At 38.8% G+C, this 22201-nt stretch overlaps 2 protein-coding genes across 3 annotated transcripts in view; one reads left to right on the top strand and one right to left on the bottom strand.

Annotated features, from left to right (window-relative positions):
• The first annotated feature begins 446 nt into the window (after positions 1–446).
• TSSC4 (tumor suppressing subtransferable candidate 4) lies at positions 447–4018 on the top strand. Of its 2 annotated transcripts, XM_009328531.1 has the most exons (3): positions 447–568; positions 1441–1513; positions 2538–4018. In XM_009328531.1, exon 3 carries the CDS (start codon positions 2626–2628, stop codon positions 3664–3666), a length of 1041 nt encoding a protein of 346 aa, XP_009326806.1. In that variant the 5' UTR covers positions 447–568; positions 1441–1513; positions 2538–2625; the 3' UTR covers positions 3667–4018. The 2 variants fall into 2 exon arrangements, with proteins under 2 accessions (XP_009326806.1, XP_009326805.1); XM_009328530.1 differs by lacking the exon at positions 1441–1513.
• Positions 4019–7020: 3002 nt separating this feature from the next.
• The window catches only part of TRPM5 (transient receptor potential cation channel, subfamily M, member 5), a 39888-nt gene continuing 24707 nt past the window's right edge, over positions 7021–22201 (bottom strand). The window contains exons 15-24 of the mRNA XM_009328532.1: positions 21238–21496; positions 19821–19939; positions 19155–19287; positions 16551–16725; positions 13843–14011; positions 12997–13175; positions 11519–11651; positions 9333–9405; positions 8216–8306; positions 7021–7121 (exon numbers count right to left, since the gene is read on the bottom strand). Coding sequence (XP_009326807.1) covers positions 7021–7121; positions 8216–8306; positions 9333–9405; positions 11519–11651; positions 12997–13175; positions 13843–14011; positions 16551–16725; positions 19155–19287; positions 19821–19939; positions 21238–21496 — 1432 coding nt within the window. The remainder of the gene's footprint in view (positions 7122–8215; positions 8307–9332; positions 9406–11518; positions 11652–12996; positions 13176–13842; positions 14012–16550; positions 16726–19154; positions 19288–19820; positions 19940–21237; positions 21497–22201) is intronic.

Genomic DNA, 22201 nt, shown 5'->3' on the forward strand with positions numbered 1-22201 from the left:
TGCGCGGCGCGGAGCGGGGGGCGGGGGGCTCCAGGCACCCCTGTGTCGTGACGAGCAAGATGTGGGGGCTAGAGGAGGGTGGCAGCCTGCGGGGGGCGGGGAGGTGTTTGTGTCCAACAGGATCTCGGCCCGGGGAATGGAGCTGGGCTCTGGGCGGACAGGCGGGACGGCTGAGGCTGTGGGCTGCACCCGTGATGTTGGAGAAGGCCGTGGGCTCTGTCGTTTCCCCCTCCCTGGGGTGGGGTGCCCACTGGAGGTGTGAGCCAGGGCCCGGGGGCTGTTGCTCTCTCCCTTGGTGTGGCGGCCTGTGTGAGCACCGTCCCGAAGGACCGTGGTATTGGCACGGGATTGCTGGCAGGCTTTGCTGCAGTGCTGTTTCTGCGATGAGAGCAGACTCGTGGCCGTAGTTTGGAGTGACTGGGGTCTCTGTTTTCCTCACAGGCTGCACGAAGACGCACAGAGCCTGTTTGAGTAAGACCAGAATGGAAGAATCCAATGGGGACCTTCCCATCCAGAGAGACACCATCCTATCCGAGTTGTGCTGTGATCACATCACCGTAACAAACCTGTGAGTCTGTCTGGTATGCTGTAAGGGTCAGTATGTTTGGCTATTAACGCTGTTAAGGCTAAAACATCTTAGGAGCAAAATTTTTGCTTTCTGTGTAACTGCCCTCAGACAAGAGAGACCCTGATTCACAGCCTGTGATGAACACTTACACTGTCATCTGAAAACAGCTATTTTAGTCAGTTATGTGCTTCAATGTCTCTTTTGGATTGTAGTCATTAGTTTTCATGTGTTATAAAACTAAGTGGAAGAACGTATGATTTTCAGATGATTATTTCTCATTTAGGGGTTACGCTGAGGGCAGTGTTTTCAAAAGCAGTCATCAGATCCCTTTTGTCAAAGACAGCCAGACTTTACATGGAACGTAGCACTTGGTCTGTTGCATTCTTCAGAAGTTTCTCTATGTTTTAATGCCTCATGAAGATCTGGCCCTAACTGTGAATATGACCTTTTTTTGTAAACAGAACTCTGTAGTATCTGTGGTCTTAGTACTTAGCAGCACTTAGTACTTGCGATACATGACTATCATTTTTATATTTTCTTAGCTGCATTTAATACTGTTCATTTAGTAATGGTTTAAGGTACATTCAAATTACAGTTTTATTTTTTTAAAACCTCTCTTCTATTCTACAGAATAAGGTTGGCGATGTGAATGTGGAGATCGAGTAAATATAGTGGTGCCTGCCTTGTTAGGCTGTGTGTTGTTCTTTTACCAAAAATCCAGGAATATCTGCAGACTTTTATACCAGCATGAGTTTGTGTCAGATTTAGAACTCAGTTCTGCAGCTTTGGATGATTCAGGGGGAAGGAATTATTTTTAAAACTCATTTTAAAACTACATTTCCAGTATCTTGATGGAAATGTTTGTTTTGTAGGGTGGAAGTGCTGAGATCTTTGGTGGCTTTAACTGACCCTCAGGAGGGGAAGCTGACTCAGTCTCAAGAGAAAGTGAGTGACTAACAGACTTTCCATGTCTGTTTACTGCATCATTTCAGAAGAACCTATAATTAGGTAGTTGAGCTTATTCTAATAATATATTAGAACTGTTTCTGTAATTCACTTTTTTGTGAGTTGAACTGAAGTGTGCGTTTGCCAACTCTATGTCTGATTGCCCAGCAAGTGGTAGTGTGATCATCAACCACCTCAGTTCTGCAAGGTTCCCTTCAAGCAGGTGGCAGAGTGAATCAGATATTCCAGCCTCTGCTGGAAGTCAGGCTTCAGATCACAGTGTCTTTTTACTGACTGAAGGCCCAGCTCTTGCAGACCCTTGGTTGCACCCTCCCCTTGTTTCTGTGCACAAGCATGGCACGTGCGATTAGTTTTTTTAATCCAGCGGAATTGATTTCTTGAGCTGGCTCGTTTTCTGATTCCAGGAATCTAACAATGACATGAGAGCTTAAACCCAAGGAAGGAGTGTGGCCCTGATATTTTTGTGGCTTCTCTGCCACTGACCTTGATCAGTGATAGTGGCCTTTATAATATTCAGAACGTGATGATTATTGGGACAGGAGGTACAGTGGCTAATGCAATAAAGGATTGTAATGGCCAAAAGAAAGTGTGAGAGATTAGGATGTGGTTTTGTGGATCTATACAGTATGACAAATGCAGGGTGTAATCTGGAGAGGTCATTGCTGTCTCTTGGAAGATGTGTAAGGCAGTTGTGGGGTATTCAGATTTGCTCAAAAACTTTATGCTCGTGTTTTAGTAATTGGACCTGCTGTAACCTTTAATGAAATTTGGTGTGCAATGCTATTTTTAATTACTTCATATTCTTGTATTGAGTCTTGTGTAAGTCTTTAATGTGCGTTCATTCATTAAATAATGTTTTTATTTCAAGCAAAATTGCTTAGGAATCCCTGAAGTACAGCTGCCTGTTATAGTGCAGTAATAATTATTTTGCACGGCACAGAATGATAGTCTCATACTTGGTTCTCATTTCACAGTTGAAGTTTTATGCTCCTTTGTATTCTAGGCATTAAACTTGCTGGGCGTTTGGAAAACCGTATTTGCAGCTGTTCCTGGGCCTACGTCCAAGACCTTGGTGGAGTGACAGCTCGAACATGGGAGATCAGGATGCAGGTGAACCCTTTCTGGGGATAGTGGCTAGTGGTGCAACAGACTACGAAGGAGCTCTGCCCTCAGACACAGTGTCGCTCAGCGATTCTGATTCTGATGATTTAGGGTTAGCGGATGAAGCGGAAGTTGATACAATATCTCCTGAGGAGCCATCTGTAGATGATGGGGATTGCAGATCAGGGGAGACCCTCGACTCTTCAGACAGCAGTCACAGATCTCCTGTCCAGCCATTCCATCTGAGGGGCATGAGTTCTACGTTCTCTCTCCGTAGCCAGAGCATTTTTGATTGCCTGGAAGAGGCGGCCAAGTTGTCTGTGCCCTCGATGCCTGAAGATAATGTTGTTGATGGGAGGTTTAAGCGTCCATTGCCTCCAACCACAGTTTCAGGTAACATGGTTCCAGAAAGCCTGGGAAAGCAAGCCAAACCAGTGCAGGCTCCCAAAACCTCTCCTGCAGTGCCTGACTATGTGGCACACCCAGAGCGCTGGACCAAATACAGCCTCGATGGAGTTTCAGAGTCTAGTGACAAGACTAACAGGGCAGTGGCCATGGAATTTCTAGAGGGTTTGAAGAAAAGAGGGGAGGAACAAAGCTCAGCTACCCAAGATAGCTACACCCCATATTTCAACCAGGACCCTTCCAGCTGTGGAGCTGGGAGGATTGTCTTCACCAAACCAGCAAAAAGGGGTGTTGATGGACTGGAAAAGAAAACATCAGCAGGGGAGGATGATAAGAAACACATGAAAACAGATCTGAAAGGAAAATCTCTTAAGAAGACTGATGACTTGAGGGAGGAAGATAAGGTAGAGCTGGGGCACTTAGATAGTGGAAGTGGAAAGGCAACAGAGGAGGAGGAGTGCCTGATGGTGGGGGACCTGAATAGAGAAGGTAAGCTTAGTGCAAGGTTTAGTGGTGAGGGTGAAGAGCCATCGGTGGAAACAGTTGGATTCCATTGCAGTAAGAAGAAGAACAGGAAAAATTTCCGACCTAAAGTAGACAATGAAGGGGAGGAGGAAGAGTCCTGAAGGTTGGAGGACATTGGAGACATCCAGGGACTTGTATTGTCTTTGGGTATGTTTGTTTTTTTCTCTGACTTTTTTTTTCTGGTCTGGAAACCATGCAATAGCTTTTTGTCCAACGGTTTGCATCGTAGCCACCAAGAACATTTGATATTGTTAGAAATCAAGCTACCTAAAATACACTCCAGACTTTTTGTTCGTGAGAAGTCTATGGGCACAGGATAGTTGCACCCTAGCAGGAGAGAATAAGGTGTGCTTTGTTTGCTTGAGCAGCTTCCTGGGACTTGCTCTGGTGCTGAAGTAGCTGAAGAAAAAAATGTGTTAGCTAAAAGGCTGCAAGGTTTCCTACTAAGTCCCAAGTTTAGAGCAAAAAAAATAGAAAACTGGAACAAAGATGATGAGCTCATTATGTAGAGATTTTTAAACAATGAAAATAAACCTAGTCTTCCACTAGATGTGATTTCTCCTGGCCCTGTCCCAGGGAGGAAAACTTTTTTTTTTTAACCTTTTTTTTTTTTTAAATACATCCTTCTCTCATTGCCATTGCGAGTGAAAGCACAACGGTGCGCTATCATGAGTTTGGAGGGCCCAGGTGGGAACTGGGAAAACCAGCATTTTTTAAAGTTGGCTTAATATTTACCTTATTAGTGTTACATGATAAGGATTTCAAAAAACACAGTGTTTCCTGTGGAGAGGTACAACTGTGGATACATCCTGGTGAAGACACGCTCAGGATGGCTTCAGCAAAGTCTCACCACGTTGAGTGTAGCTCAGAATTCACAACAGCTTCAGTTGTTAAGTTGGGCAGCAGCTTTTCCTCTTACTGGTATATGATGTGATGATTCTGGGCCTGTATGTCTGTATGTCCTTTCCAGGTGGCACTGCTTCCACGTTGATTCTGTGTGTGGATTTGGTGGGAATGAGGAATTTATACCAGAACTGTATACTTTTTTGTTCTTTGGGATTCAATAAACTTTCAGTTGTAGCTTGATTTCTTTATCTCTTTGAAGCATGCTGATCAATGCAGCTATAGGAGTTTTAACAAATACTCAGTTTATTTGATTTGAGAATTCTCTTGAAAATCTTCTAGAATGTTACTCTAAGCTTACCGTCTTGTAACTTCTCCCTCAAGTCTTATATTTTAGATTCTAAAATTCACATTTTTAACATTTTCAGTCATTTTACAATATACAGAGAATCATCTCATGGGATGAATCATCTCATACAATGAATCACATTGTAATGAATGTCAAATATAGTACTTTTTCACACAAAATGTTAATAAATTTTATAAATAATTTATTCAATTCTTTGAAAGGTTATATGATTTGAAACTCAAATTAGTTCAGGTCAGTTTGGACTGACATTTTTTTGCCAGTATTCTAAATTAACCAACCCCAGTGTCAGTATTTATAACCGTGTAGTGAAAGACTACTTCTTTAGAATTTGTGATCTTTCTTGCTAGACTGTGCTTGCTCAAACTCCAAAGGATATTTGAGGAAGTTACTTCCTCTGTGGGGGTATCAGCATCTTATCAATAATTGACTGGGAGGCCCAAATCATTTGGGTCTTTGTGTTTGAACAGATGCATCATTTGGCAGCAGAAGCAGAAAACAGTGTAAGATGAGTAATATTGCTCCATCTTTTGAAATTCACCTTTTAATTTTAAAAGCAGAATGTCTTTTCTCATGAATACACGGTTTGATGCACATTAATTAATGCATCAGTTGTTCCAGTGCATGTGAGTGGGACATAACAACAAATCCAAATGGATAGATTTTGGTTTCCAGTGAATAATTAATGTGCTGCTCACACTTAAAATAGCAGTTGTTTCAGAATGGAAGCTGCTGCCAAGAGCAGCGCATGAAGATATGCGTTATTTCCTAACAAAAAATGTAGCTCAGTACAAACACTGGTTTTATAACTTCTGCTTGCCTAGGGTGAAGAACGGGTAGGACAGTACCAAAATTCCATCACTGTTAATGGGGTCACTGAGGTCTGGGGCACAGCTGAATAAACGGGACAAATGCCTATTTCATGAAGACATCATAACAAGATTAATATCTATTAATAAAAGACTCATGTTGGAAAGGTATTTTTATCAGATCTGAGATTTTTTTTTCCCCACCTCTGGTAACAGAGAAAGCTTTTGCGCAACCTACGTTTATGTTGCATAGAAGCAGTGTTATATGCATGAGGAAATTAAGTTCAGTTGAAGCTTATCAGTGTAAGAAAGACCACAACCCAATACTTCCCCCTTCTGATGCTGTTTATGTTATTCCAAAGAAATTGCACTTTAAAGGATGGTAGTAATATTCATTTTATTGGCGTATCTTTTCATACAAAATTTTAATAAAGCCAGCTAGCTTTTGTATGCTAAAAACGTACATGCCAGTTTAAGTAATGAAAAAAATGACAAACAGTCAAAATTCCTAGTTTGTAGGAAAATTCTTGCTACGCATTCTTGCTTTAAAGTCTCTTAAGTGATTCCCCCCCCCCGACCTTTGAGAGAGAAAAGTAAAATGAAATCAGAAAACCACTTAGGTGTAGGTGCAGTGTTCCATGTGGTGTGATACATAAAGGCAAAGTCTCCTTTAACAGCAGCAAGCTGACAGCAGCTATGATTGGCATTGAAACAAAAAAGCAAGCAGCAGAGCCTGGGGGTCTGACCGCAGGAGGGTCACCTGCTTTGTGTTTGGAAAGTGACTGCAAGCCACCGCACACTTGAGGACCGCGCGATGAGATTTCCAGTTTCTGGGGAGGAGCCCTCAATAAGGAATACCTCACAGAAGCCAGCGTGGGAAGAGAAGATGGTGAGTGCAGTCACTTGAGGCTTGTAAGAACTCCAGGAACAGTTCAGTATCCCGGGCTCTTTCCTGTGGAAACTATTTCTCGATTTCCTTTCTAAGCAACTCAGAAATAGGAACTTGCTTTCTCGGCCAAGGAAGTGGCTTGGTTTTTAGTGCGTAAATGACCACCCTTCCAAAGGGAGTCTCCCTTGAACTGAGAAATGTGAAAATTAGCAATGATGACGATGGATTGAGGGTGTAGTATTTGGAGAACAGAAGGCAGATTGTATTTAGAAAATAAGGTGGTAGAGTCATCCTGGAGGAGACAGTTTTTAGTGCGATTTGTGGAATGGAGTTTTGGAGAAAGGACCGAGCGATACAGGAGCAGGAGGGAAGAAAGCCCAAGAAACTGAAGGAGGGAGACCAAGAAATCCTCAGTAGTGTCAAACATTGACAGTGCTTGGCATAAAGGCTTTGAGAGCTGGGCCTTAGGCCTTCATGAGATTAGGATTTTCCTTCTACAGTAGTTCAGTAGGACAAAAGGTTTAATCTGAAGAAATGAGAAGAAAAATTAATTATCAATGTATGTGATACCAGTCTCGGACTGATCTGCAGGCTCTTCTCTTTCACTTCTTTCTGGCAAAGGCACTTCTGTGTTGGCATTCATCACACCTAATAAGATTGTAAAAGCCATGTGCTTGTTTAAAAGCCTTAGGATAAGGGGCACATAAATAGTAATTGCTTAAGAAACTTTAAAATGTTAAAAATAATCCACAATAAAAAGATACTGTGGTTCTATAACTTTGCATTTGCTCAGTAAATGGTAAAACCAGGTTTCTTCTTTATTTTTCAGCTATTTAAGTTTTTGATTTTTAATGCAGTTACCATATTAAAATGTCTGGGGAACGTGCTGCAGGATGGTTTTTCTTACTGGAATGTTGATAATGAAGCAATTTACATATGTGTTTTATAAGGTTCTAACAGAATTAAGTCAAGTGTGAGGTTAGTTCGAGTCGGAGTGACTTGAGGTCTTGTCACATCACGACTTTGCTAGAGTTTCCAGCTACTTCTTTTTCCCATGTAGTGTGTATATATGTTCAGTTTATGGTTTTTGGAGGGCTTTTTGTGTAATACACAGTAATAGGTATTGAAATAGATCATTAAGAGGAATATACAAAATCTTTACTGTGTTGGATATCCTGTGGTGACTGAGAAATAGTCTGTTTCTCTCTCTAATGTTTTAAACTTCAAACAGTGGAGCCCTGGGACACAGGACAAGATTCTTAACTGACAGAAATAGTTGCAGCTCTGAAGGCAAATGAGCTGTGTTTATTAAAACAAAGTAGGAGGCTTGCTCAATTTTTATTTTCATTTTTAATTATTATTGTTATCCATATTAAATGTTTTGGTAATACTTTGGTAGTACTATCTCATTGACTCAAGAAACCCCCAAGACAATCCTCTCAAGAAACCCTGATAGACACTTATTTAGTATAGATACTTATTTACATGCTTAAAGTTGGGTGAGATCATTCTAACTCACACTATGCGATGGTCCTTTCCCCAACGTTTTTAAATGTATTTTGGAAAAAGGTAGTTTTTTCATTCTGAAGGATGAATATTCTGTTCCTTGTTTATATTCCCATTACCTCTAGGTACCTCCTTATGTGGTTCTTTTCCCATCTTTTTTTTTTCCCCTTGCATTTTTTTAACTAAATTGTTTGGCTGTATTAATTAGCTTTTCCATGATTGTTTTCAATACTTACGTGTATCATTTGGAGCTGGTTGGTTGCACAAGAGGTTGGTTTTGGTTAAAACCTCTGCAATTGAGGAGATAACAGCTGTACAGTAGCACATCTACAAAATAGATAGTGATTTCTACACCAGCTGATTTTTATAGTACTTTATCCATTCTTAAATTTGCAAGAAAGATAATCTAGGCAGGCAGCAGACTGAAGCAGTATCAGAGATACCACATATATTTATTTATTATTTTTTAAAGAAATAGTTGAACTGTCTTGGAGGAAGATTTGTATTAAATACCTTCCCTTTTTTGTGAGTATATCGCATTATCTCAAGCTGGCGCAAACTTACTAAAGCATTTCTTGTGTGTTCCTGTTGGACCTGTATTTGGTGTCAACATTGTTCATTGAATAGCATGACTTTTTTCAGGAAGCCATAAAATGGATAAGAAAGGGGAGGGAAACTGCAATGGGAGCATTAAGATAAGGAACTTTCAGCGAGGCCAAAATCACACTGGAGAGTTCTAGGGACAAAGAAAACAATAACAGTTGTGCTACGTAGCACATGGTAATGCTGAGCATTTTCAGACTGTTTAAAAAATGTTTGTTTATATTTCAAGGGTTTGTCATCAAAAGCTGAAGATAGGGTTTCCTTCTATTATTTGTGTTTCACATTTGTATGTTAGACACTTCCCTTTGAGATGTTGGTATCTGGTATCTAAGCAAATTAGAAAAACTGATGTCCGAGGAGATTAGTCTAGGTCAGATCAGACAGAATACAGGTATTTTCAAAGATGACAGTTTTAAAGAAAAAAAAGGTTGGGAGAAGGAAGAGAATGGAGGGGGAAGATGAAGCGTTTCTTTCCAGAAGCATCCTTAACGAAGGAAATAAACACTTCTCAAGTGTAGCAAAGAGAGCAAGAAATGCTGTATTGCCATTTCTGCTTTCTACCGGAGGTCAGAAATCTTTCTTTACATGTGTATATCACCAGAGAGAAGACAATAAGGAAAGCGAACCTATAATACAGATCCATTTCTCCTTCCATTTATCCCTAAATAGGGTCTGCCAAACCACCATTAAATGAGAGAAACATGGTGAAATCCTAAAGCTGATATAAATGCCTATAAAACTATTACTTACCTGGGCTTCCATAACTTTAAAGCGTTTTTCTTGTTCTTTCAATCCACTAAAATATTTAGACAAGTTATCCACCCTGTGGAAACAAAGCAGACATACTGAGCAAAAAGGAAAGGCCTCAGAAGAAATCCTAAACCGCAAAAACCATGTAACTTTTTAGAGTCATGGCCCCTCGCTGGCAGTTCTGTGCTGCTGAGACGTCCCAGAGCCCCCTAAAAGTTTTGTCCTTTTGAGGTGTTCCTGCAAGCATTTATTGAACAGAGCAGCATTTCTGGAACACTGTCATACACCTGTTGCCCAGGGACTCATACACTCACACAGATTACAGCAGCCGTTCAGCTTCTGGTGAGGGCCACTTAGCCACAGCTGCTGTGGAAATCAAGGACAGCAGAAAGGAGCCTTATGTCCAGCTCTGTCTCTCCAGCCACTTTATGTCCTACCTGTACCAAATGTAAACTGATCCTGGTGTGAGAACTGAGGCCACGATATTTTCCATCAACACGGGGAAGATAAGCCACTTAAAATTTATATGTGGTTTCCTTTTTGGAAACTGGCTTGACATTCAAATCTCTTTTTCCATGCAGTCCAAACGGACTGTGTCGAGAACTTCCATATAGAGCCTCTAAATTGTTTTATTGTCCACATGCTTTCTACATCCTTCACCTCTTCTCCCATCAGTTCCTTATTCTTAGCAGCTGATTCCCCATAGGCTCCTCAAATCCATCTCTGCCTTGTCCTAACTACTATTCCAAAGTTTCCCTCTAACAGGTTACGTTCTATTCAGGTCTGTGTGAAAAAGCTGCTGCTGGGTGGGTCTAATGCATTTTGGGATTGGTTCAATGCAAAGTTCCAAGAAGCACTTTCTGAGGGTTTCATAAGATTTCAAATACACGCTGCTACCACCTAAGAGCAAAGATAAAAAGCCACGGGGTGAGTAGTGTTCATCTGAACCTTTTCCAGTCTCTTTCTGGCTCTGCTATACCTGAAATACTGTGAAGCTAGACCGATTCTTACTTTTCCCCTCCAAGCAGTAATTTCATCTACAATGTACCATCTTTAAAGCTTTCTAGCTTTAAAGCTAGGAAGAATATAATTGTGCCCTTTGTTTGGAAGCAATTACACACATATTTATTGCTTGATCTCAACAATTGAGCTCTCATTCCTAGGGTTTGTCAGTGATGTGCTTATGAGAATAAAGTTTAAACCAACATAATTCTTCCAAATTATTATGAATTAAGAGTCTATGTAGATTAGAGGGAGAAGAGTATTTCCCAAGAACATACTCAAATATGCTGTTCTGGTCTCCAGCTCTTCTATGGGTTAGACAGATAGAGGTTTGTTTTGAAAGACAGCTCAGGAAGAAAACAGCACAAGAACATTTCCATGCAACTTTCTTATTACGATAACTTTCACACCCATTGTGCCTCTCTCTATTTGAAGTCAGTTTTATCATAAAAGGAAACAGCTGCAACAGGTGTTAAAATCTTCTTTAAAGAATGCTTTACTGTCTGGCTTTCAGTATTGCCTTAGATGGTTCTGTTTGCCCTGCATATAACTACTTTGTGTCTCACTTACAGGAGTAAACCTCTGAATAGTAATTTGGGACTTTTTCTTCAGAATACTAAACCAATTTAAGTGATATTCCTAGTGGGGAGATATTTTAGAGAAGTATTTAAATGGAGGCTCAGTTAATTAAATACAATTTTAGAGCCAATATCATTAATTTCTTGTGGAAACTGTAGTCTCATGCCATAAAGCTGTAAATAGTTGTTCTTCTGCATCTGTGGGCTGGCTGTAATTCAAGATATCTCAAACTTCCATTCAAAAGTCTAAGCTGTTCAAAAGTCTAATTCAAAAGTCTATGTTGTATTCCTACAGGGGATTGAAGTACATGCACTACAGTATAGCAAAGGAACTATTCTACCACCATTTCTTCACGAATATGATTTTCATTAAGCTTGACTGCTTGGCTGGAGCTTTCAGGTCTGTAATTGTACATACTTCAAGAGTGCCAAAAACTCTTCTAATATTGTAGTGATGTTGGCTTCTCACATTTTTTCATGGACTGCATGTTTCCTAACTGCATTCTAGTTGGACTCTTCATATAAACTCTACAAGCACCTGAATGTTTATCTCATTCAAAGCTGAAAACTTGCAAGGCACACTTATTGTGGGTCAGAATAACATACTTATTAGATGTGGCCTTCAGCCTTTCTTCATTGCTTTCTTTCCTTTCTTGTTCAAGTTTTACAAAATAATTTTCTTTTTGCACCAGCTCCCATGTTACGATTTTTTGATCTAGGCCAACTGGAAGATCTCTTTCTGTAGGAAAAAAAAAATTAAGAATTATATTTTACTCCCTTTTCTCTTATATTAGTAATGGAAGGCTGCTATGCTAAAGAAAAATGAAGTTTTGCCTTCGCAGGCCCTTTGCCATTGCAGGAGTGTCATGTTATGAAAATGCAGTGTAAAATAAGTATTTTCTACTTTTTTTTCCTGTAACGGAAGGCAATAGACCTTTTTGCAGTTGGATATGACTCCTGAGTTTTCTAAAGAACAGCATGGACCAATTTTTGTGGTTTCATTTAAACTGATTTACAACCTTACTGGACTTCTGACATATTTTAGCCCCAAAGTATTTAACAAGCAAAGCTTTATGTTCAGATGCACTTTATCATCTAAGCTTCATTATTAGAACAATTATCAATAGGAAGGACAAACTGTGAATAAATCCCTCCACCTTGAATTATAAAGCCTGTTGTTGTTGTTGTCAAGTGTCCCAGCCAAGAACAGACCTCAATTTCACAGACATATTTCGAATGTAACATACTAGTTTTGTATCTTCCTAAAGGTTGGTAAAAGGGCACACTTGCGGCATGCTCCAAACACTACTGAATCTATAACCTGAGCAGTCAGGTACTTGCTTTGTTAGGGGAAGAAAGAGTTTATGTATTTTTTAAGACTCTTCAGCAGTATGCTTTGATAGCCAGAAGGAGTGTGTCTGAAAGAGAGCTTAGTCAAAGGGCTCTGAACTGGTCCAGTCTGACAACAGTTCTGCTCCAAAGCCCATTGTCAGCCTGTGCATGAGGAGTAAATAGGCTTGTTGTCAGACACCATTAAACTAGATGGGCCAAGTTTGCCATCACTATAGAAAGCCCTCAAATGCCTTTGGTAATTAGCTGAACTTCATCTGCCTTTTTAATTAAAACTTTTAAGGGACCACCATTTCTCTAAGCATGCTCTCTCTCTCTCCATGTCTCTGTATTGGGAAATTCCACTGATCCTAGTAGATTTTTAGACTTGGTGTATGTTTTTAGGGTTGTCTGTACTTAATAATTACTAAAATTCAGGAGCAAATCAAATAACTATTCATTAAACCTGTCCATTGTTATCTCTTCAGAAATCAAATCCCTTTAACCAGTTTTATATTGCCACCTTTGTTGTAATAACTATGGTACATAAAGAAATGCATTGTGGGAAACTGTTTATAGTAGAAGATACATTATAAGCCTTAATTTTTCATTGGTACTTTCCTGGCACTCTTTGTTAAAAATAAATTGTGGCTCTTGGCTTAAAGAAATCTTAATCACTCTTCTGTTTTGCCTATGCATCAGGTCCTAGGAGAGTGTCAGGGTCTCCAGTTGCTAGATGTTTGTTAACAACTCACCCAGATGTTCTTTTTTACGTTCTATTTTGTTGAAGATTCTTCTGAGAACCAGAGTTATGTGGTTAATAATGATAAATGGTGGTGCTAAGGCAGGCCGGCCATGATATTCAACAATCAGTTTGTAGCGCTGAATTTTCCAGAAGATGTCTGCATTGCCCTGAACAACTTGAAAAGTGTAACTGTAATTGGGGAAAAAAAAGTATGTAACTGTTTTTACCTCAACAAGCTAAAGCTTATTATTACAAAATTTAGTCCCACATTTACTTTAACAAAGGAACAGCGAGCTCAGCACGTAGTGTTAATTTAATCTAAAGTTTGTGCAAATTCTTAGATATTAAAATAATTGCAGTTGCAGTCTTCAACTGTTAAAAAATACATTAGGGTTTTTTTAAAAGAAAGGTAATTCCACTTCACTCAGGCAAGATCAGGAAACATGCCACGTCAGTTCTTCAACCAAATGAATCATTATTAGCGGTGTTGACATTAAGCATTTCCCCGATGTGCAGATTATCCACTGTTAAGTCTGCCAAGTTTACAGCTGCTTTGCACCTGCAGACTTGTGCTGCAGCACAGCCTGGGATCCAGACCGTTCTATGCATGTTTAATTGCATTTTTAGCAGTAAAAGAGGCTTCTTTTCTTCTTGTCTTTAATGTGGCTGGAGTAAGGTTGATGAGAACTTAAGAACTATATGACCACAGAAGTCTACCTATAAATCCCCAAATAATATTCATTAGGAAAATTACTAGTGTATTCCAAAATGAATAGCCAACAGCAACGTAGTAAATGTGGGCATGCAGTTAAACCTTTGCAACCTCTGCCTTGATACTTACTGAAATCACTCTTACCTGAACATAGCAATCAGGAGATTCATAAGGAGAACATTTGTGACTAGTAGGAAGATGACCAACAGAAGTATGACGAGCCAGTTGGCATAGCTATTAGGACATGATGGCGAGTTCTCCTGTAGAATCTGCAGTGGATTAAATGTACAGTTCCTGGGATACATTTGTGATGCTGCAAAGGAAGATAGAGAAATAAAAGAATAGTTTTGACAAATCCTACTGCCACATCTATTTCTTAGAGTGGAGACAAAAGCTTTGCATTTTGGTGAGCAAAATCTCTGACTTTCAACAAAGAATGGCAAGAATTACAAATTGTTCCTGAGGTTTGAAGTAATGCATTTCATAGCTATTTCAATGCAAATAAAAACTGAGTTAGTATCTCTAAACATGTCTTTTTTTAAGAACTAGTGACATGGATGGATGCGTATATTTAGTACCGTTGCTGTTAAGATACAAATCAAGGGCAATTGATTACTAAAATTAGATTTAATCTTGGCTGCATATAAACAGCAGCATAATTGTGTTCTGAATATTTTACAATCATTAAAAGCTTAAACCCAATATTGTGGTAGTATTTTTGTACTGCCCTTGTTGACTACTAGCAGGACCGTAAATACGAGACTCTCTTAACCCTAAAAGGACAGTTCTTTGACTGCTTGAGCTACTGAGCTAATTCTTGTAGTTGAAAGATCATTTATGTGAACTAATATCCAATGTCTTTCATTTTGTGAAAATGTAATCATGTCATGTGCATGAAGAGACATTGCTTTAATGTGTAAGAGGTTTGCAACCCTAGGACAATGCAGACCTCCACAACTTGACTGCTCATTCAGTGGCAAGATAACTGTTACGCCTGACTTTTTAGTAACGTTCAGCAAAGGGGGGTTGTATTGACAAGGCTGTAACTGGCTTTTTAGTAGCATTCAGCAAAGGGGGATTGTACTGAAAAGGCTGTATCCTTTTTAGACTAGTTTTGAGTTCCCAAAGTCAAACCACCTTTGAGTATTTAGCACTTGTGTTCCCCCACATACTTGGTGTCTTTGCAGTCCTCATGCTGGTACACGTTAGAGGAGAAAACTCAGTAAAAGCTGGGAATGGGGTTCCTCATTCTAAATTTAAACTACTTTGTACATCTGAGCTTGCAGTCAAGGTTAGTAAGAATGGTTCTACTACATAAGTCTAGAGGTCTAGCCTTGTATCCTTGTCTCCAGCTATGAATTAAATCCACAAATTTAGAGTAGTATAATGATATTTACTTTTTTGTTCTCCATTTTTTTCATTAATAATTCTTTTCCCCACTGCCACGAATAATCCCACGATCTTATTGCTTAGAGCACGCAGTTATATCAAAGCTCACCACAGCTGGGACTGCTTTCACCAAGTACGTTACCTTATATTTATCTACACTGAATTTCATTTGATGATTTAGCACTCATGAGGGCCCTCTGCAACTCTTAGGTGTCAGCTTTAGTCTTTACTACCCAGTAATGTAGTTTCATCAGCAAATTTTGTCCCCACATTACCCATCTCCTTTTCCATATGTTTCATAAAGATGTTAAACAGAATAAGCCCCAGAGGGCCCCAGGACAAATGACTCCCTTCTGGAAGTTGCCCGTGTAATTAATTCTTTTTTTCTCTGTCTTTTAACCAGTTATTTATCCAGGTGAAGACACCTTTCGGAGTCTCAATGGAGAGAAACACACGTTTCTAAGGAACGCTACATCTGACCTATTTCCAAATGAGATGAATCCTATTCCAGAAATATTTGTTTCTCTCCAATTACTTTAATGGAAATAAGAGTGACTGGTTGTGCTGTGCATGCTTACACCGTAGGCATTTAAAGTTAAGTGAGATGAATCACACCCCTGCTCTCTTGTCTCATTCAGACTTTTTTGTCTTTTCTAAGACATATGCTTTTTCTTATTAAGCAGAGTGAACAAGAAAGAATGCTTACTGGTTTGCTTCTGTCTATGGGATTTTTTTGGTTCCATCTATATTACCACAAGTTTGAACCCTACTTCAATATTGCCACTGACATTTAGCACTGTTATTCTGGCTAAATGTTGTAGCATTACTTCAGCCTTCTTTGGGAAATAACGTATTCTATATTTTACCTGCTTACCTATCAGAAATGTTGCCTTTGAACTTTTATGTCCAAGCATTTCCATGTCTTGTGATTATTTTTATGTTGTTTTGTTTGAATTGCACATATGCAATTACTAGCTTTTTTTGATTTGGGCAGCTTTACCTCCAGAGTCAATAAATGCTCTGAAGGAGTATTTTAAAACATAAGTGATTGCTTATGGGCAGAGCTGTACTGCTTTAACACTGTCACGTTAAACTATTGCCAAAATGTATGGAGGTGCTATTATTTCTGTTTACACAGGGATATCTGGGTCTAGCTTAAATTGAACGGAAATAGATTGAAGTGAAAGAAGCTATGCCAGCCTTTAAAACTGCAAATCCTTGTGTGAATATTTCAGACAGCTTATCTAAATAGGGCCAACCCTTATGCTCTAATGTAATTCCACAATGCACATTATCTCTTTGCAAATACACTATTTATATCATAGTAATGTGAAAGCTTTGGCCTGCAGGACAAAGATTTAAAAAAAAAAAAAAAGACAACAATACTGGGAAGGAATTCCATGCTCTAATCAGAAGCGTGCATTCAAAAATGGCCAAGTTAGGGGGGAAAGAAATTTCCTCACTGTCTATTTCATCCAGTGGAATCTGGCCAAATATCTGAAGGTAGGGACGATAAAGCACCCTTCTGAATATCCATTCCACTCGGCTGTCATCCGGATGAAGTAGAGCTTGAGTTGTCACACCATAGGCAATGAGCCACACACTCAAGAAAAATAGAAAGAAGAAAACATCCTTCATCTAAAAAAGAGAGGGGGAGGGGACAAAAGGAGGAGAGGTGACTGTAATAGCATAGTCAAAGAACGGTAGTCTTTCTATATGAAAATGGCTCAAATAATTCTGTTTCTTTACAAGCTTGTGTAGGTTAAAGGAGGTGGAATGGGATATAGTTCCATGCACAGAATTCCTCTCTGGACTTTGCCGTTATCATATTGTTCTTGGCCTGTAATCAGCATTTTTCTTTTGATAGCTCATTTAGATAAAGGCATGTCTTAAATTAAAACCTTGCTTTTAAATCATCTAACGTTTAACACATTTTATCTTTTAAGTGAATCTCATTGTACCTTTAAAATGTGGATTTTCTGTGAGATCTCACAGTACCATCGACTGCTTTACTGTGAATTACAAGAGTTCTGCTACAGCAGTGAATCCTGGTAACAGTTGGTGCTCATTGATGAATACTGAACCACTGACACAGCAGACATTGAAGGCTGCAAGGATCAGGTAGCTTCTGTCTTGGGTTTTCAAGGTAAGTAATGCATCTGAGGGATTGTTTTCAGGACTTCCTGCTTTAAGCATTGTGTTTCTCTACAGAAGCAGAAGTAATTGAATCCTAAAACACTTACTTAAAAAAATCTAATATGTATTTCAAGTGCAATAATTTTCCCCTGGTGGAAGAGGAACACTTCATCCTCTTCCCATCAATCTGACAGAGTTCATTAGGGACTGTAGATTTATTTCAATTAGATTATTGGATTGTGCAGTAACCCAAAAGCATAGGCATTTCAGACCTCCAGGATGTTACCTGGAGTTCTGTATTAGAAACATGGTATCTAAGTCAGGCAAGACGTAGTTGATGTCTCTCTGACTTTCATCAATCTATTTTGTTTTCCGGATGATTTAAAATTTAGCAATGCTGCAGGACTGTAATGGTGTCATAGTTAAAAAAGAACAGTGGAAAGTCTGGAAATATTTTTTTCCAATCTGCAGTCTCTCTGTGAACGGGCATTGTTCTGGCATTGAACTGCCATTTTAGCAGCTACCAGACTTGTTTCAGCAATTCTGTAGCAAGGTTAAAAAAGGAGAAAGACGGTAAGAGACAATCTTGGATTGCTTCTCTGTTTAAGTAAGGGAAATGATCTTGCTTGAACCCACCTGATGAACCTTTCAAGAAGGTATCATTTACTGAAGTAACTTTCACTGTTCTTTTATTTGATGTAAGGTTCAACATTGAACTACAAAAGCTAAGGCATTGTGTTGGCTTGGATGGGGGGAAGATGAAAGGTCCCATTTTATGGTTTTGTCTAGGCTGCTGTTTATGTTCTTATTTGCATCTTCTTAATCTGTGTGTTATCTCATATGACTTCAGATGCCAACATAGTAGACACATCACCATATTTGTTCAAGGCCCTGGTTTAGCTTGGTATGCAGCAAGGAAGGGTTAGGACCTGTAGATCTGACTTGTTCTCTTACAATAAAAGTCTGCTAATGGTGTAAGCTAGATAATGTTCAAGAGCAAATATTTATTTGCCATTTACCCTTTTGCTACTCCAAGCAAATGTCATGTTAGAATTCCAGTTACTGCATTTGTAGACAAATCCAAATAGCTTGGTAGTTATGTTTATTCAATGTATAGGCTTGTTTAGACTGTAGGGCTTTTACTGAGCTCTGCCGTGAGTCACAAATCAAATATTTGTAGATTCTATAATAACTTACAATTAGATGAACGCCTATTAATCAGTTACCATGACCTAATTGGCCTAGAGGATTAACATGCCTAAATAAAAAGCTACTTCAACATACCAATGCATACCCAAGCACAGTAACTATAGTCCTAATGTCTCATTTCCTAGGAGAGTGGTAATAAATAAAAATCTTTTATCAACATCTTCCAACATATGCTCACAAAGCACTAATATGTTTTCATTGTAACTGGGACCTACAAAGTACAAGTAAGAATAACTCCTGTGGGAAACTTGCAACTATCCTTTTTCACAGATTTTTTTTCACACTTCTTGCAAATAACATGATCTATTTCCCCAAGCGGAGCAGAGTCATTCAGTAAATGCCCTGCCCTTCTGTAAATGGCCTGTCGTCTGTCTGAGGTCTTTGCTCTGAATGCACACAGCTTATGAAGTAGGAGGAACAGCAGTAAGTCAAAGACGCTCTACTCTTCATTTGCTAGATCTGAGGATAAATGATTAGGTTATGTACAAAGATTAGTAAATTGGGACCAATGTATTACACTACAGAGCTCTTTGGAAGGATCTACTTCAAACTTATTGCATCTAATACTCATGATAAATAAGGGAATATATGCAAAATGACAAGTCTTAAAAATATAAAAATAAAAGTAGATTATAAACTGATTTCCTTTGTAAAGAGAAGATTTCCTACTCTCCATTTTTTAGAAAGCACAAGTATTTATCTGAGAAAGACTGCACACTTACCATCCTTTCCACAATTATGATCTTTGGTCCTAGTTGTTTGTGAATTGCAAAAATATGTATAAGTCTAAGTGTAAATACCATAAAATCAATGGCAAGTATTGTACGGCCAGCTTGAAAAGTCGAGTTCAGCATCCTGCAAAACACATGAAATGAAATATCAGATCTCAGCAAGTACTGCTGAGAAGTATTTTCTCATATATTACACTCAGTTTCCGGGCATAGCCTAGTTAGGAAAAGGCAAGTGCTTCAGGGCTGTGGTTGCATAAGCCTGTAAGAGGAATGTAACATAATGTCTGTACATTGATGAGAAATAGGCAGAAGATGGAGGGACACTGTATTCTCTGTCTTGGCTTCAATGAGATTTATTTAAAAAAAAAAAAAAGATATTGTACATTGAGTAAAAGTGATTGCCAAAACCAAACAAACAAAAAAAGCAGAGCTTTTCTGTAGATGCATGTGAATATATCAATATGTCTTTTTGTGGTCTCTGGAGCAACTTCTATGATTCCACAGAATTTTAGAGGCTTTTATTGCAGAAACATGTCTCAAAGGTTGTAAAAGTAAATGTCACAGCCTGTCCTCACATGCATATGAGACTCTCCTATCAGTTGGCATACATAGCCCTTGCTACTGATGCTGACCACATCACACGGAACAGATATATACCTGCAGGTTACCCCAATTATGAAGAGGAAGATGGTCACCATATCACATTTATTCCAGTTATCCTCCACATACAGTTTAAATTTTTTCATTAAATTTGTGTCTTCATCTGTATAGAAACTCTGAAAAAGAGAAATAATCATCAGTATTGATCTGTTTCCAGTTTCACTATTTCACTGTGAGTTTTAACATAATACCTGTTTCCTTTTTCTCTTTCATTGCAAAGAGCAAAAACAAATTCCTAGTGTAATAGGAAAAAAAGCCTGAAAACATGAGCTCGGTTTACTGTCTTAAAACACAAAAGTTGGATGAAAAAGAAAAAAAATCAAATCTTTTTATTCTTGTGATATTAGCCTTAAGAATTTTTGAGGCCTGATTTAAGATTTTGTCAGCATTCGGGCTGTTAAACAATACAACTTCCAGTCAAAGTTCAGTTTCTAGACATTGCTATCTAAACAGCATGAACAGATTTGTCGTTTGTATACTGGAATTGTCAGTGAGTGCACATTTGATTATCTAGGCAAACAGTTGGGTTTCTTAATTGGGTTTTAGCCTGGCGCTCTCCATGTTTTACAGGTTTATAATGAAATGTTCTTTGATCCAAATGTTTTCCATGTCCTCCTCTGGTTATGGCCTTGCTGCATAATTTCAAATAAATTGTAACAAACTGGGATCCCCTTCACTGTCTCTATTGCTTAAATAATGAACACCTATTTGTTCTTCCAGAGTAAATGTTTCTAACCGCTTTTTTGTGTCTAAAGAGGACAGCTTTATGCACCCACATTTGGCAACACATTAGCACCATTGTTCACACATTATTTCATGTTGTTCAGCTGAGGACATTCCAAAACCAGTAGCTGGGAGAGTCATCGAGACTTTTTTTTGTTGTTGTTGTTTTTTAAGAAAAGCAAACCAAAAAGAGATCTGCTAACGTTTTGAGTTGAAAAGTATTTTAGGAAAAATACAAATAATCTGAATTCATTTACTTGTTTTTTTAAACAGTCCCCAGCGGGAAAGAATCTCTTAAAAGGCTGTAGAGTTGTCTGCTGTGTTTCCAGGTGTAGAATATAACTTCCAACTTACATTATTTGTGGTGGGAGGACCTAGTTCTGGGGAGTGAAATCAGAGAGATACATTGCAAAGTGAAGGACACCTGAATCTTAGCAGCCCACCTGACTTGGCTGCGGCTGGACCAGGATGGAAAAATGGAGGTGGAGCTTTATATGGTGGAGGAAGAGCTTGCTCTAGGAGAGAGAGGTGGAGTGTTTTAGGTAAGGCGAGTTCTGTATTGCTCTTCTGTGCAAAACTGCACCTCACACTTGAAATCTTCAAGCTTCTACAGTTATACAGATTGCAAATCTATTCAAAATATTGCCTTAAGTTTTACTGTGTTACTACTAAGATGTTGTAGGTTACTGACCTGTCGGATTTCTTCCAAGACCAGGGTAAAAACCCAGAAGTAAAGTATAATTTCTTTAGCAGATGGACCCTCAGGTGGAGGTGGTTTGAAGTCCAGTAAAAGGACATAAGTAAATAGAAACAGAAAAGCAAAGTACATTATAACATTCCCCATAAATACAGTTACAGGGGCACTCCAGAATTTTCTCCACCTAGTAAACATGAATGTCGCCCACGGTATGTTTTCAGAAGGGTTCTGCTTTTCCAATTTACCATTTCCTCTGCAAAACAAAAAGAATATAGGCTTGGTGACAATTTCCTAAAATAAGCTAATGGGAAGAGGCTTAGTATTATTCTATACAAAGCTTCTTGCAAGATAGTAACAGGCAAATGCGGGGGTGGCAAGAAGGAAGGCTGTAGAAGTCAGAGCAATCACATTACCATAGCAGAAATATTTCAAGTCAAAAAGAAGGTTTTGGAAAACAAAGTCACATCAGACTTGAATACATATTCTTGTTATTTCAGTTTTGTTGTGTTAATTTTATTTGTAACTTCATTGTGTTCCTGCATGTAGTACAAACACTGCAAATACACAAGGAGAGGGGGAAGTGGGCTAATTGTTCTTCATCATCCTAAATAATAGGAAAGAAAAGCAAATGGCCAGTGTAGTTTGCGAGTCAGTTCTTAATTATTTTGCCTCTAAAAAATTCTTGTAGTGCTTGCATGCAGAAGTTCTTGTTGTTGCTGTGACTTTAAAGAATTCCTCTTTTTGACCCAGCCTCAAAAGTGCCGGATCATACTAAGCATGTGTTTCTTGACTATCGTTGCTGAAGTCTGAGAAAACTACTGAAGGAATACTTTAGTCCTTTACATAACTGTCAGTGCTGGTGTCTTGCCCTTTACGATTAAATTAAATTGCAGAAAAAGTAATATAGAAGCCTTTTAGCAAAAAAGGTTGACCTCATAAATTACTTACTAAGGTAGTC

This window comes from Pygoscelis adeliae, unplaced genomic scaffold (genome assembly GCF_000699105.1).
Source record: "Pygoscelis adeliae isolate BGI_AS28 unplaced genomic scaffold, ASM69910v1 Scaffold166, whole genome shotgun sequence".
NCBI lineage: Eukaryota > Metazoa > Chordata > Aves > Sphenisciformes > Spheniscidae > Pygoscelis > Pygoscelis adeliae.